At 40.9% G+C, this 14,789-nt stretch overlaps 2 protein-coding genes across 5 annotated transcripts in view; one reads left to right on the top strand and one right to left on the bottom strand.

The window, feature by feature from the left end:
* CDADC1 (cytidine and dCMP deaminase domain containing 1) overlaps window positions 1-14,361 on the top strand; it is a 43,726-nt gene extending 29,365 nt beyond the window's left edge. For 2 of the 3 annotated variants that reach the window (XR_010996505.1, XR_010996501.1), the window contains 2 exons: window positions 4,886-7,068; window positions 7,188-14,361. The gene's annotated coding sequence lies outside the window, so the exon portion shown is untranslated. The remainder of the gene's footprint in view (window positions 1-4,885; window positions 7,069-7,187) is intronic. The other variant, XR_010996502.1, reaches the window with a different exon arrangement.
* CAB39L (calcium binding protein 39 like) overlaps window positions 1-14,789 on the bottom strand; it is a 59,632-nt gene that overhangs the window by 4,586 nt on the left and 40,257 nt on the right. For both annotated transcript variants that reach the window (XM_068182145.1, XM_068182146.1), the window contains 4 exons: window positions 10,428-10,596; window positions 6,871-6,930; window positions 5,202-5,267; window positions 4,402-4,545 (listed from right to left, as the gene is read on the bottom strand). In XM_068182145.1, the coding sequence (XP_068038246.1) occupies window positions 4,402-4,545; window positions 5,202-5,267; window positions 6,871-6,930; window positions 10,428-10,596 (439 nt within the window). The remainder of the gene's footprint in view (window positions 1-4,401; window positions 4,546-5,201; window positions 5,268-6,870; window positions 6,931-10,427; window positions 10,597-14,789) is intronic.

The raw sequence follows: 14,789 nt of genomic DNA, 5'->3' as shown, positions 1-14,789 counted from the left end.
CTGCTCTGCAAACAGAATGGAAGGTTGGTGGTAAACCTAGTAAATAACATTTCATATTGGACCTACCCCTGGTATTACCATAGCAAATAATAAAGAACTTAGTTTCATAGAAGCCATCACATCCTGTTTATCTTCCTGCTCAATTATTTATAGATTACAACCTTCCCCGTGCAAAACTGGCAAAGTGAACAATCAAACAAAGATCATCTCAACTGCCAGTCTTGCTCAGTGTCAACAGGAACTCGTAAAGAGAGAATGTTCAAGAACCAGAAAATTCCTGAAATGTCATTCAATACTTTGGCTAAGCAAACAAAATCAATTCTGTCAGTATCAACTGACCAGTTTCACAGAGCCCAGGAGCAGGACTACCACAAGACTTTATGTTAGAAAGGGTCCCCCTCATTCAGAACACTGTATTGGCATAGATCAGTCCCTAAAAACAGAAACATTATTAATGCTATCTGGAACATTTCAACAAAAATGAAGTTGGATCAAACCACAGAGAACTTGGTTTCACCTGTGGTTTTATTATGAAAGGATATATGTTCTAGAGCAATAAATTCTGATAGATGAGAGAGACGGAGACCCAAAATAAAGACAGTACCCACATAAAAATTCCAGCTCTAAATATAGCTGTCTCAAAACAGAGAAAGCTCCATTGCATGAGTATTTGCAAAAGGCTTGGAATTAAAATCAACTCTGAAACTTAAAAAGATGTCCGAAGTGCAATAGTTGCTACCTTCTCTATTAAAAGTATTAATGTATTTCCTCAAACAAACATCAAAATTATTTTATTAGAGAATTTGACTTTATTTCCTTACAATTAATAACCAGACATTACTACCTTCTGGGGCAAGAGCAGAGCAAAAGCAATTACAGGATGCCCTGGACTGAGTATTTTAGTACTTGCTCTGGAGTCACGCACAATGTCACTGTCAGGACACTGCACACACAGAACACACACGGTTCATGCTGCTTATAGCACAATGCTTCGCATAATAATCCTTGCCCTTTAGATTATCCAGCTGAGAAACAGAGAGGACACATCCCCACAAACACGGCCTCAGCTTCGTACCAAGAGCAAACTGTCAGTATGGTCAAATTATGTGAGGCCATTTGCAGAGCAAGCTGCAGGAGGTAGCTTGAAATGTGCACGAAAGAGAATGGAAAAATTAAACTGAGATCACAAAACACAGCGTACCCATTCTATTTTTAGATTTAAACAGTAAAATATACCTTGCTAAATGTCTCCTTAAGAGCAAGAAAGTCACATAATCCCAGCTCACTGCTACAAGGGGTTTTCCTCAAAATCAGCAAATTGTTTATGTGAAATCCAAGAGAGCTTTTCCTATCCTTTGTTTTTGGATATGTAAGGTCAGAGGAATCCCTGCACCACGTTCACATAGGTCTGAAAGATACAGCCTCCCCTACAGACAGGCAAACTCGAAGTAGGCTCCACTAATGGAACACATCACAAACCCGCAACGGGAGCTGGAGAGCCCTTCCCAGTATTAGATCCCCAAAGTGTGTGCGCTCAAGACCAACATCTCTCCACTAAAATCACTGCAGAGAACCAGTGACTCTCAAAGCCCACAATTCTAAGTGGATTATTTATGAAGGAGGAGGGAAGGGGTGAGGTATGTTAGCTTTTCCTCATGATTAAATACTGGGTAATCCTTATGCATACGTTGCCTGGGACATCCAGTTTTACAAAGCAGCTGCAGACCTTTAGGCTGGTGCTGCAAGGCAGAAGGTCCATTTTTTTCAGACAAAAGGAGAGAAGGGACTGACTGGATTTAGGAAGAAGATCAACCATCTCCTAAATGGAGAATAGAAAGAGGCACTGCAAGTGGGCACTCTGTCTTCATTTTCCCACTCACAGTAAATATTCTCAGAGCCTGGGGGCATTGGCATTTTCAACCACAAAATGTTTCTCCAAAATAAGTTTGCACTAGAAGTGCTCATCACTTTCATCTCTATTTTACAGTTTCAAATCTCCAATAATTAGAAATTGCCTCAGGCAGTAAGAGTCATAAGTCTTTTTTTGGGTCAGCTAGGGCACGGGAGTGTTGGAATCTAGATGCTTACAAAACAAACACTTTTTCATTTCATTTCATTTCAACTGTGTCTAACTGGTGAAACATCTAAATCAGGTAATTTAAACCCAAATCTTTTGGCAGCTCAGACAGAGCAGCAAGTATCCACTTCTCAGCAGACCTTTGATTCCAAATCACTGTGGTTAGTCTACTGTAATTTCAGCCAGGACTGCATAGGTATTTTGCAAGCATAATTTAAAAATGCAGGCACAGTTCAAAATTTATGAGATTAGAAGCTGAGGACAAGAGTCCTCTCCCAGTTACATGAACATGGAATATTACAGCTGACAAGAGAACCGGGCTGAGGAACACAAACCCAGAAACAGGAGGCAAGGACACTGCAGAACTGGGCACAAACAGCCAGTCTCTTAAAGACATAAGGATTTCAGTAGCACTCAAGAAGTTAGAACTCAATTTAAGACATTAAATCAGAGGTAATAGAGCTTCTCTGACCCTCTCTACAAAGCTAATTCACCATGCAATTTCCTGTAATAAGCCTTGTAACAACCCTTCCCCCTGGAGAGGACCTGGATGCTGCTACATCCAAGCAACACAGATCCTTGGTGAGGAGGATCCTAAAAGGGGAGCTGCTGCACCTCTACAGTCACTCTATAGTGTGCTGCTGCTGGTTGTGAACGAGCAATTTCCAGCTGATCAGGTTCTGCTCTGAGTCTGCAGCTCCCACACCACGAGCACTGTGCATGTGAGGCAGTGTGAGGAATGCCATGGGAATGCCTTGGCCCTGCTGAAATGCTGCTGACTGCCACCACTGGAAAACACCAACAACATGCCATGGAGGTGTCTGAGGACACAGTCTGGCCCTTTGAACTGAAGAGACACAACACCACTGTTGCTCATGGTTTGTTTTGCTGGCACTCCAAGGTCCAAACATGACATTGCAGGATAAGCCTGTAATATCCTCACTTTAACTAGGAATGGGAAGGCAGAATGGGAGGAACAGCGATGTGTGACATGGTTGCACACTGGAATCCTTTTACATTATTCCAAGTCCTTTTAAATGTCTCCTAAAATAAGTGAAATCAGCCATTCTCAAGGCTTGGTCCATTCCTATCATTAATTCAGGAACAGCAACTCATGTCTTTCACAAATAAAAATATTGCATTTATTCACAGAGTGGCTAAAAAATGCAAATCCTCTGATACCTTCTCCCCACTGGCATCTCAAAGGCTGCAAGTGTCTGGAGCCAGACTGCTTGCTTATCTTGGAGCCACACACCTCCTGATAAGGAGGAGAAGTACAAGTTACTCTCAGTGGTTCAGTTGACTGGACGAAGTCAGCAAGGGAACAGTTTACCAAGCCGCTTATTTCACAAGGAATTTTCTTTTAATCCTCCTTGAAGATTTTTTTTTCTTTTACAAAAGTAAAAACTTTTTGGAGAAGCTGCACATTCTCTAAGTCTCCACACTGAAGAGCTGAAAGTTTTTTTTCCAAATCAGAAATGGCATAAGTACAAAACTTAACAAGTCACCTTGAATTTGTGAAGGGTGTTGTAATGTCTTTCCACAGTCATTTGGTATCATCTGGTATCTTTCTTAGCCAATTTAGGGAAGGGATATCCTTAGAGGCCCAAAATTCCCCTTCTGATAATCATTAACAACTCTATTGATAGTTTGAAATTAACATGTTCATTCCAAAATAGAGTTAGTTTTGCATAACAATCTGGCTCACCCTCTGTTTCAGAGCAGAGAACTCTTTTGATAGGAAAATGGTAAACTTCTAACTTATTAACATTGATCATCATGAAAAAAGGGACACTGGTTGGGTCTGGTAATTGTTCAACACTGCATTAATGTCACTGCAAAATGATGGAAGCATGAAACTTATTTCAAGCTCAGGTTTACCAAACCTTTTTAATACCTTTAAAAGCATATTGCCTTTGCACTGATGCCCAGCACCAGAACCGCCTACTTTTAGTCTAAGGTAGAGTTTTAAGACCTTTTTTCATCTTTATCCAGAATCACATGGTAAAATGATCCAGGAGTGGGGAGAAGGTCCCCTGGATGCTACCTAGAAGTTGTGTATTTTGTTACCTGTAGCTCATGGCTACTTGACAGGCTACCCTCCAGCTCAAACCAAAATGATGCTGCTTTAGGTCTCACCTGAAGGCAGGCAAACAGCAGAGGTTGAGTGATAGAAACCTTCTCAATTATGACACTCTCAAATACCGCAAGTGACTGGAAACCCCAATCTTTGCCATAATTTTCTGGACTTCTGGTCCAGCTTGAGAGACACTTTTATGAGAAGAAGAGAAAGTCTGCCACCTCTACAACTCATACTGGCTCACCTTGAACACATGGAATGCTTCAAACTGAATGTTGGGGCTTTTATCTCGCAGCAAGTTCATCATCAACTTTAGGTTTTCTGGTTTGCTGATGTATTTAGTCATGATGCCAAAGTTGTGTCGGTCCAGAATCAGTTCACCCAGAAGCTGTAAGCAAAATTAGAAAAAAACCACTTTTTTTCAGTTTACTACATTATTTCTGAATGCAAAGAAAGCAGCAGCCTATTTCAATATTTGCTTAAGAGATTTCAATGTCACTACATTAAAAAAAAAAAGGAACTAGACTTTTTATCATGCAGTGGGTTACTTAATGCCCAAAAATGCTCATCTTCTAAATACTACAGAGAGGGATCCTGCATATGGGCTGGGTGTGAAAGGGGCTGGTGTGAGTAGCTGGGACAAAAGCAAGTGTAGTGCAGCTGTCCCACAAGACATCCTTGTTTCATTCCCATGTTACATTCACACCCCTCTCTGCTTCCGTGAGCAGGCCATGTCACACTTGGTGCCCCAGACAGAGACTGCCACAGTACTGCCAAGCTCACTGCAACCACGTTCTGAACCAAAGCACAGATCTGAGCTCGGAGGAGAAGTGACAGCACTCGTTCCATAGAAATGGTCCAGTGCTTCCCCAGAGGTCCAGGAAAGAAAAGACACAGTGAGCTCCTGTGCTTTTCAGGAAGAGCATCACAAGCCCTTAGTTCTTCTGTTGATAGAAAAATGGCTGTTCCATTGCCATACATGCACCTCGATATTCCATATAACGCAGAGTACGAATTTAGGAGGAAAGTGTTGAGAGACTTTACCTTCAAAGATTGTCTCTTTGTTACATAATTCTCAGAATGAAGGAGTTTTTCGTAGTCCTCAAAGATCTAGAGTAAAAGAAAACACAAATGTATCAGATTCATGTCTATCTTTCCTTTACTTGGTCCCTCTCACCCTAGAGGAGCAGCAGAGGCTGCAGCAGTGCCACCCTCTAACACTTCACTGCAATGCCAGGCCCAGCTCTTGTGGCCTTTTCTCTTGGCTGGTTATCACACAGTGAATTAACTAATGCCCAGGAACACTCCTCTTCCACGTGCTGCAGAGGGGTAATACCTCATATGGCATGGATGGAACAGGGGCTGGGGTGAGCCAGCTGGGACAGAAGTAAGCCAGTACCTGTGCAGCCCCTTCTCTTACAGAAGGGTGACTCTGCTGCCAGGACATGTGGGTCCAGCACATAATGTCCACTCACTCATATCGTGGTCATGCCTGGCTGTGTGCCTCAATGCAACACCCCAAAATGGTGAAGGGGTATCCCAAATGCTCCTTTTGTGCGGTGCCACCTTGCCTGCCTTCAGCGCCCTTGCTCGTTAAAGCTCTTTGCCCAGCAAGGGTCACTAGGAGCAAAGTGTGTGCTGGATTTTGTAGGGATGGATCTAGGGGATCTTGTGGTCAGGAAGACTGAGAGACAAGATTGTAATATGTTCAAACTATCTACCAAACAAGCAGGAAAAATCAACACTGCTGTCCAATAGTCACAAAAAAAAAAACCAAAAAAAAAAAACAAACAAACAAAAAACCACAACCAAACAAACAAAAAACCCCAAACAACTCACTTAGGCAATTGATACTTAAAAATTCAAAACATCATATAAATGTAGAATGGGGACTGTTCCAGTACAGTGCTCCAGTATTAAGAGAAAAGATTAGCAGAGACACTTATTTTGCTCCAACTAAGCTGCATTAGTGACTCAGCAATAATAAGCCTGCTCTTCATTTTGCCTTCATGGTAACCTGAATGAAAGAAATTTGTCTTTTCATTTTGGCAGTGAAATAAAGAATACCTCAGGTAACACAAAAACATGACCCACAGTCTAATTCTGTGATCTGTATCAATCCAATTTTAGTTGAATCCAATGAAATTTTTCTGACCCACATTTGGTCCAAAAGGGAGCCAAAAAAATTGAAGTGAAAAATAACAGCTAACCAAAGGCCTAATTGCCTTAGGAAGAAAATAGGAATATTCAGACCTCAGTCTCTCCTTCAGGTACTTGTAATTTCCAGTAATGCTAAAACTTGTTTCAGTAACTCTTCTGTCCCAAAGTACAGTAAATAACACCACTATGGCCCTGTGGTACTGGGGTATCACAAAACTGTTTAAAACCATGCACAGGGTTTCTGCCATGATCTGTTTGCATGTGAAGTTTCAGTTCCAGTCACACTTGAGGAGATGTGATGCACCTGGCGAGGAATAAAAGTTGCTCTTAACCTCTGAGTTCTCCTGAGACCTTGGCGTGTGTGCCCAGGTGTGTGCAGAGGGGGTATCTGCATTTCGCACGCTAGGCGTGGATTCTGCTCCAGTACAAAGCAGTGCTTGGTTTTGCAGTGCTACGTGAGGAGTTTATGCAGAGTACAAAATCCCCTGTGCATTTTTTTTTGCAGCCAAGCATAAACAGATTTTTTTTTAAGTCTTTCAGCATTGATACTTACTACATCGTAATTTTGTTCCAGAAATTCTGCCACCAACAATTTGTGTCGCGTTAACAGGTCCTGGGGAAGAATAGAGAAAGGTTATCTGAGAGAGCGAGTGCCTGTGATTGTCCCTTGCTTCTCAAATGTATTTCAGCAGTTTTGACCAGAAAGCATTTACAAGATGATTTCTATAGACAACACTGCATTTATTAAATGGTTAGTAGGACTTTAGGGAGAACTCAGTCAATGTAATGCTAACAGAATCAAGACAGAACTATTCTAATATTCTTTCTTTTTATTGCTGTTTCCCTCCCACCTTTTGTTGTTGTTGATAGGTCATAGTGCAGAGTCTTCATATTAGACAGGGATGGGGAAAAGGAAGAAAGAAAATTAACGCTTTATGGAGGACGAGATATGGTCTCCAAGCCAAAAGTGACCTACATGCTACCTCAGAGCTGGGAATGATGCTAAGCCTGCTCATCTCCAAGAATACAAGGAAAATTGGAATTCAACCACTGTATATACACATAGCTATTTAATAATGAAAGCTAGGCACCAACTTAAGCTAAGCCATCCAGGCTCCCTGCACCTCCACTCCCTTCCCTGGAAGGAGTCTTAGGTAAGTGGGATGAGTCTCTTCTGTAGAACTCTTTCTGCCCAGGGCTGACTTTCTGACACAAAGCAATAGCAGACCTTCCAGACAGCTGGACAGACTGTCTTCCTCTCCCATTCCAGAAGGCTAACTAATTCAAATTTAAATTAAAAGAAGCTCTCCCACAGAATGGTGATGCTGGTGCCCAGTGACAGACATGCAAATCCAGGTCCAGAAGAAGCTGTGTCTTTTTACTGGATGAATAGCTATGAAATGAGTGGCCAGTGTGAGGCATTTAAGAATGACTTTTATCTTACTGCTTCTTTTAAAATACAACATTGATCACAATAATTGCCTGATGAAGTCCACTCAAGTTGGTATTTTTCAGTGAACCAAGTTGGCATTTTTCTGCTCTTTTTTATAATCTTTTTCTTGGTTTCCCTACCCAAGCAGAGGCAGAAGCTGATGAGGAGGTCAAGCAGATGCACAGACACATCTTCACAAATAAAAGAAATCCTTTATATACTAATCCTTTAATTTATTTTTACCATCAATTATAAGAGGAAAGTGGAACACTACAAAATCCAGTGCCTGTTTTAAATACATCCCTTCATTTAGCAGGACTGCAGTGACAGCAGTTTTAAAGGCTGAGTGAAACACATGATTCAGGAGCTTTTATGTAGGGCACTTAGAGGCAAGTACAAGTCTTTCAATAGGGGCAAAAATGAAATATAATCCAAAATGAGTTTTTCATAGGAAATGACAAGGAAGCGTGGAGCAACAGCATTCCAACCAGCACGTTCCAACTGCTGCTTGCACCCTCCACAGACAGCTTATGCCTTGAAATACAAGCCCTTTTCCTCTGCATTTTTAACAGCTGTTTCCTCTCTGCAGTTCACCTGGATAACTTTAATTAAGAAGTACATATCCAGATCATAATTCCAGTGCTTCCCTACTATAAATATCTTCAGACTTTCATGAATGTTTAATTAAGCCCTACTCTAGTGCATAGACTATCCAAGGCTTTCAGCTCTGAACCAGACACCCCAGTGGCAACTGCAAACCCAACACGGGGACATCAGAAACGAAAACGTGAGTTCAGTAATCCAGCCAACAAACAATCACAGCACTTATTTTTCCAGTATTAGAAATTAGGTAGCTCCATGTTTCAATCACTTCCACATCACTTCTTGCTGTTTCAGCTATTCAGAGTAACAGACAAACAGGAGATTAAATGAGCAGCTAGTTTCTTTCCAGAACTGACTGTGTATCAGGTGCTATAAGAGGCAATTTCAAAAAAATCCTAAAAATGCTGTTATACACTTCCCCCAAGCATTTTAAAAGGTGAATTCTGGCCTTTGTCTGACGATGAACTGCCCTCATACTCCTCTCTTTCCAGTGCATGTGAGGATGTAGAATCCTATTTTTAAATCCTGCTAAAAATACACTCAGTTCACAGGGGATAGAAGTACATTCTTCAGCTGTAGATCTATGAACAACATCAATCTCTTTTCTTTTTGGGAAGGTTGTAGCAGTCTACAGTCCCTGCCACTGCTTAATTGACCCTTATCCCCATCCTGCCTCCCGGCTGGGGTAAAGACTGTCCATCACCACCAACACACTCTGCTCTCCTGCTCAAAGCAGGACCTGGGGAGAAGATGAAAATCTCCTCTGTCAAGCTGGGAACTGAGTCCAGGAGCTTTTTTTTCTGATCAGAGACAAATATTCTTCTGAGCATAGGGTAAAATGGCAGAAACAGAAGATTTACATACCTCAGTTATGTTGCATTTTTATACCTTGTCTGTGTTTCTGTGCTACTTTGAATTTCATAACCTTTACATAATGAACACAACAACAGTGAAACTTAAAATAAGGGAAAGATGCTGTAATTGATTAAGGGGTGATTTGAATTGCTAATCCTACTCAAGTCATTAGTGAAGAATGCAACGTTATCTCCATTATGCAAATCTTTATCCCATTCAGTAGGTTAGTAAACACCAGTAAAAAGCCAGGTTTCAGTGTATGTAGAATCACTGAACTGAGCTCTAACATTCCTTACAATTACTCCTGAGGTCTAGCTAATCATGTTTCTAATTAGCTTTGAAAGGGAAGAATAAACAATGTGTTTCTATGACAGCAGGGAGCTCAGTGATAGAAGAAAAAAAAAAGGAGTTAGATCTATATTTAGAAGAGTCTTTAACTAAAACGATTTTCCCTCAGCTTTCTAAAACTGTTTTTAAGAAATAAATTAATCTTTCCTGTATGTGAAGTGCACAGGCATCTAATTTATTTTGGGGTTTTTTGCTCAAAGACTGTACTAGCACCTGGTGGGAAGGATGATAGTCACATACAACGTCCAAGAAATTTGCTATCTTCACCCAACCTCATTTTTAATACAACACAAACTCTACATGGTACACTCTACAGACTTTATGCAGTGCTTCCAGCTACTTAGCATTTAGCACTGCAGTCCTTACACTGAACCATGGGTCACAAAAATAAGACTATGAATACACTGTAAAATAATCAGCAGGTTTGGCATTAATCTATACTTGACTGCTGAGCTCAGAAGGGACAGCAACAATTACAATTATTTCAAATATTAGTTTTAAATGATGCCTTTTATTCACTCGTGGTCATGATGGGCAGTGGGTTTGTCATGGGGGTAGGGAGAGAAAAAGGTTATGCATTTTATAAGAACTCTAGGTAATACATGATTAATTTGAGTTTTAAATGGTAGCATAAAAGACTGAGTTATCAAGGTGAAGAGTGTTAATTAAATACGGATTTACATTTCTCTAAAGATTCTTTGCAGATGTGGTCGCTGCTGTGAATCCCGCTACAATCAGACCAAGGGTTAATTAATTATATCCTTTACTGAACAAAAAAAAGCTACCCAGTTCAAAGCAAGAATGCTCAGCGATGGCTTCTGATGGAGGGCTGCTTTTGACACAAACTATGATGCATGTACTGAATTATTTACCTTGAATGTAGCAAAGGCATCAGAAGCAATATCAAATGTTGACATTTCCACATATTTAAAAAAGTCTCTGAACTGTTCTGAAAATAGTATGATTTTGGCCAAGGGTTCATGGCGGGTACACTCTCTCAGCATAATTCCACAACGTAAGGCAATATTTGGGGACTCATATCTGGAGAATGAAGAGAAACAGAAAGCATCAAAACATAGAAGAACAAAGATAAACAGGCACCTTTCTCGCAACGGGGAACTTTGTAGCACAGGGAGCACATGTGCCAGAAGGGACACCACACGTGGAGGGCAGCTCCCAGCCGCAGTGCTGTACCCAGCTGCAGGACCTCATCCCAAAGCTCAGGAGCAGACACAGACAAGGCTGCCAGAATCACTGCAAACCTATCTCTTACCAAGCCAAAACACATTTTGGTGTAAATTTGCACCACACCCCCTCTCTGTGGAAAGACCGTGGGGACTGTGCATCATTTCAACAGAGCTCCTTCACCCTTTTGGATTTGTGAGAAAGCACAGCCTGTACAATATAATAACCTCCCTTTTCAGATTTAATTCTGAGCTCCTCAGTTTATCCAAGCAAACTGCAACACCTCATGACCATCCATCACCTCCCACTCCTCTTCTAGAGGACATCACTCTGGAGTATTAATGAGGAAGGTAGGAAGAGTCTTTCCAGGCAGTCTACACAGGATTAAGCTTTCTGTAGCTCTGATTTTTTTTTTTTCCTTCAGTTTAGAAGAAGTCCTGCTCAATGCCTCTTCTGCAGAGGTTCGGGCTGTGTTCAGGACACAAGCACCCATTCCTCAAGTTACAGTCCTGGTATGGCACATGAGGCACTGCAACAGCCAGGAGCCAGCACACGTCTCGCCCTTGGAGAGGAAGGAAGGGAGGGAGGGGGAGGAAATTCAGATCATCTTCAATTTCTATAAAGTCTTGATTTCTTTAAAGCTGAAATTAATCTGAAACAAAACTGTTAGAAACACATTAAAAAACAAAAAGGATGAAATCCAACTGTCAAGAAGGATTTAAAACGAATTTTTCCAGCAGTCTGCCAGAAATCATGTGAAAGTGGTGAAGTCCAAGGGGACAGAAAGCACTCTGTTTCAATAAACTGGTTATTCTATATCAGAACTGTGTATTATCAGCCAGAGTTTATCAGCATCGTTTTTCCTTTGCACAATTAATTCCTATCACTAGGCCAAAAGAAATACAATTTAAAAAAAAAAAGGAAGAAAATCACAAAATGCCATCTGTGCTGTAAGTGCGTGGGTCCTCAAATTTACCCCTAGCATGCAATTTAAAAGAACAGTTGTGTTCTGCAAGCATACCAGAGCTGCATACTTCAACCTGCTGTCAACAATAGTTGGCTTAATGAAAATGGATTGCTATTCCAAACAGGCAAATGAAGCTTCCCACCCTCAAGGAAATGCAGGCACTCAAACCCCTATTTGTTTTGGTTTGTGGAAACATTTGCAAACTTGAATTTCTAACTCTTCAGACAGCAGAAATTCACTGGTGTTTCCCATTGAGGCATCAACTCCATTAACAGGAATACTAATTTTTAAGGAAAATGAGGCAGAGCTGCTCCTAGGAGTGCAGCCAGGAAAATATTTAATAGTTGGCTAATGAGTATTTTGGTTGGACTGAAAGCAAATTACATTGTTTCCAGCACAATAACTTTTAAAAACATTAAGTATCAACAGAATCATTCTCAGTCAAATGCTCCATTATCTGGAAGTGGGTTATGTGATAGAAGAACTGCCTTTGGCAGTTCACACAAGCGAGGAAGTTGGGTTTGGTGCCTGGAATAAGCCTGGAAGAAGTTTACAGGCTGCCCAGTCATAGCTAGCATGTCCTTTGCACCCACACTTACATGCAAAGCCACCAGGCAGGAATGATAGAAATGTGATTCAAAATCACTTCTAATGAGCAATTAGTGCTCTATGCTGATGTATTACCACAGCAGAAAAAAAATACTGAGTTCTTCTCTGTTTGGATGAACTTACAACCTAAAGAAACCCCCACGCAATGAATACTGGAGAGAACTAGAAAATGAAACAATGGACTTGAAGTATTTCAAAACACTTGTTGTGGAGTTTGAAAGAGGCAAGACCGAGAGCAGAAATGCATTTCTGTGTAAAGGGAATAATTCTTCCATGGTTAGTGCACAAAATGGTACAAGGTGAGGAGCACAGGCAAGAGACTTGGAAGGCATCAAGCCTGGGAGACACAAGGTCTCATACAGATATATTTTGATCTGACTTTATATTACTTGTATAGCCTGAGTTTGTCCAAGGATGAATTTAAGGGGAATCCTACAACCTCAGCCAATATACCATTAAAGCTTTAACTGAGCTGTGATATGAAGAGATCATCACAACACAGGCTGGGGCAGTGTCTAGGGTAGAGATAACATGTGGCATGAGGCACAGATATATAGATATATATTCATAAAAAAGCTTCTAAATTTGTCACTTGAGAGAAACAATGCAAGTGCCATTAACTAAGTCCTCAACAATCACTGTCCTAGAGGGAAGATATTTTAAATCACAAAGGACCAAAGTTATTTCTGGGCTAATGCAATAGGCTGACACCAGAGAAAAAATTGGCCCAAATGCAACTGTTTCTCTATGTATACCAAATACTGTACTCATCTGAAATCCTATACACAAAGCTTGCACACAGAAAATAAGATGCCATTAAAGCAAGTCCTCGTGCAGCAGCAAAGTCCAATAACCTATACAAATGAAAGAAAGAAAGAAAAAAAAAAAAAAGTGAAACTATGTGCTGTGTGTTTTCTGAAGCCGAGAAGCTGGAAGGAAGCAGGCAACAAGTAAAATGAAGCCTAAAAGGTAGGAACTGTTATCTCAAGTCGGCAGTTCCACTGGAGTATGAGACAGGAAACACTGGGTGGGAGCTCTGATTGAAGATCCTTCCCACCCAACAGAGCTCACATTAAACCACAAAAAAGCAACCTTTTGCTTTTGGGGACTGACAGGGGCCAGAGGAAATTTTGCATCCAATGGAAGTACAGCAGTCACAACAGTCTTGGGCCATATCTTTTATAGTCTTCGTAGAGGTGATTTTTTTTCACTGCAGGTAATGTTTTGATGTCATGTAACAAACACAGAATGGCACAAGTCAGCCAAACCCACTTTCCTTTAGCAGAGTTTGATGTCCTGTATTTCCTATAGCATTATATAAATATACATCTATATAGTATAATTAATATAATTCATTCAGCATTGAATAAATAAGAAAACATGCCCTCAGGTCACATTTTCACGTGGTGGTGTCTAACACGAAATGCTTGTTTCCCAATCCTGCAGCTGACTGCACACACACACCCCACACTGTGGGCACACAGCAATCTGTGTGTTCAGGGGCTTGCCCTGGCTGCAGGCACAGATTTTAGGTCTCATTTTTAAGATGGTCCCAGCAGCAGGACACAGGCAGGAAAGGCATCATCATGTCTGATATCATTACACTGTTCTGCAGCAGCTGCTCAGGCTGGGCATGCCTGACTCTGGACTTCTACTGATGGATTCTACTGCACTTTTTAACAAGACATTCCAGAAACGGCAATTCTGAGCCAGTGCAGTGCTGCAGAGGGCTAGTCAAGACATCATGAACAAGGAGCCTGAGGACCACAGACACGCTGCTGCATGCAGCAAGATTCTCCAAAAAAAGCATCTAAGTGATGCTATTTAAATTCATGCACCAGCTCAGGTCACGTACTGTAAAATGTCTGTCAGAAGCATATATGCATAAAAACTTCACTATCATCTTAATATTCTTGGTTGCTACAGATGCCAAAGAAAACCTGGGACATAATCCAAAAATATTTTTTATCTTTAAATAAAGCCCAGACATATGGTTGTGATGCATGCTCAATGTGCGAGATCAAAATGAGTGAAAAACTGAAAAAGCAAAGACAGAGAAAAGGGAATAAAATTATTATATATACATATGAAATTAAAAACAGTTTGTAATAATGATGGAGAGAATTATCATCACTGTCCTGAGGTTTAAAAACCAAAAAAAAAAAAACATTGAATGCTGAAAGTTGTGGAGTTAATTACAGAAAGAATTTAAAGTTGAAGTTCACTTGTAGCCACAAGCGTTGGAGAAGTCTGTCCCACAGGCACAACTACTCTTTTAATGCATTTTTGCTTCTCTCTGTTCTACCACTCAGTGTTCCAGTTTGACTCCAGTTATTTACAGACACCACTGCTGGTCACTTCTGCAATGCAAAAAGGTCTAAATGAACCTCAGCAGTCACCAACAATGCTACACAAGAGTTCATGGTGAGATATGAAGTACACATCATATGGGGCGCAGTCAAAAACAACCAGC

Source organism: Anomalospiza imberbis, chromosome 2 (assembly GCF_031753505.1).
Source record: "Anomalospiza imberbis isolate Cuckoo-Finch-1a 21T00152 chromosome 2, ASM3175350v1, whole genome shotgun sequence".
Taxonomy (NCBI): Eukaryota; Metazoa; Chordata; class Aves; order Passeriformes; family Viduidae; genus Anomalospiza; species Anomalospiza imberbis.
This window is presented reverse-complemented; position numbering and strand designations above follow the sequence as displayed.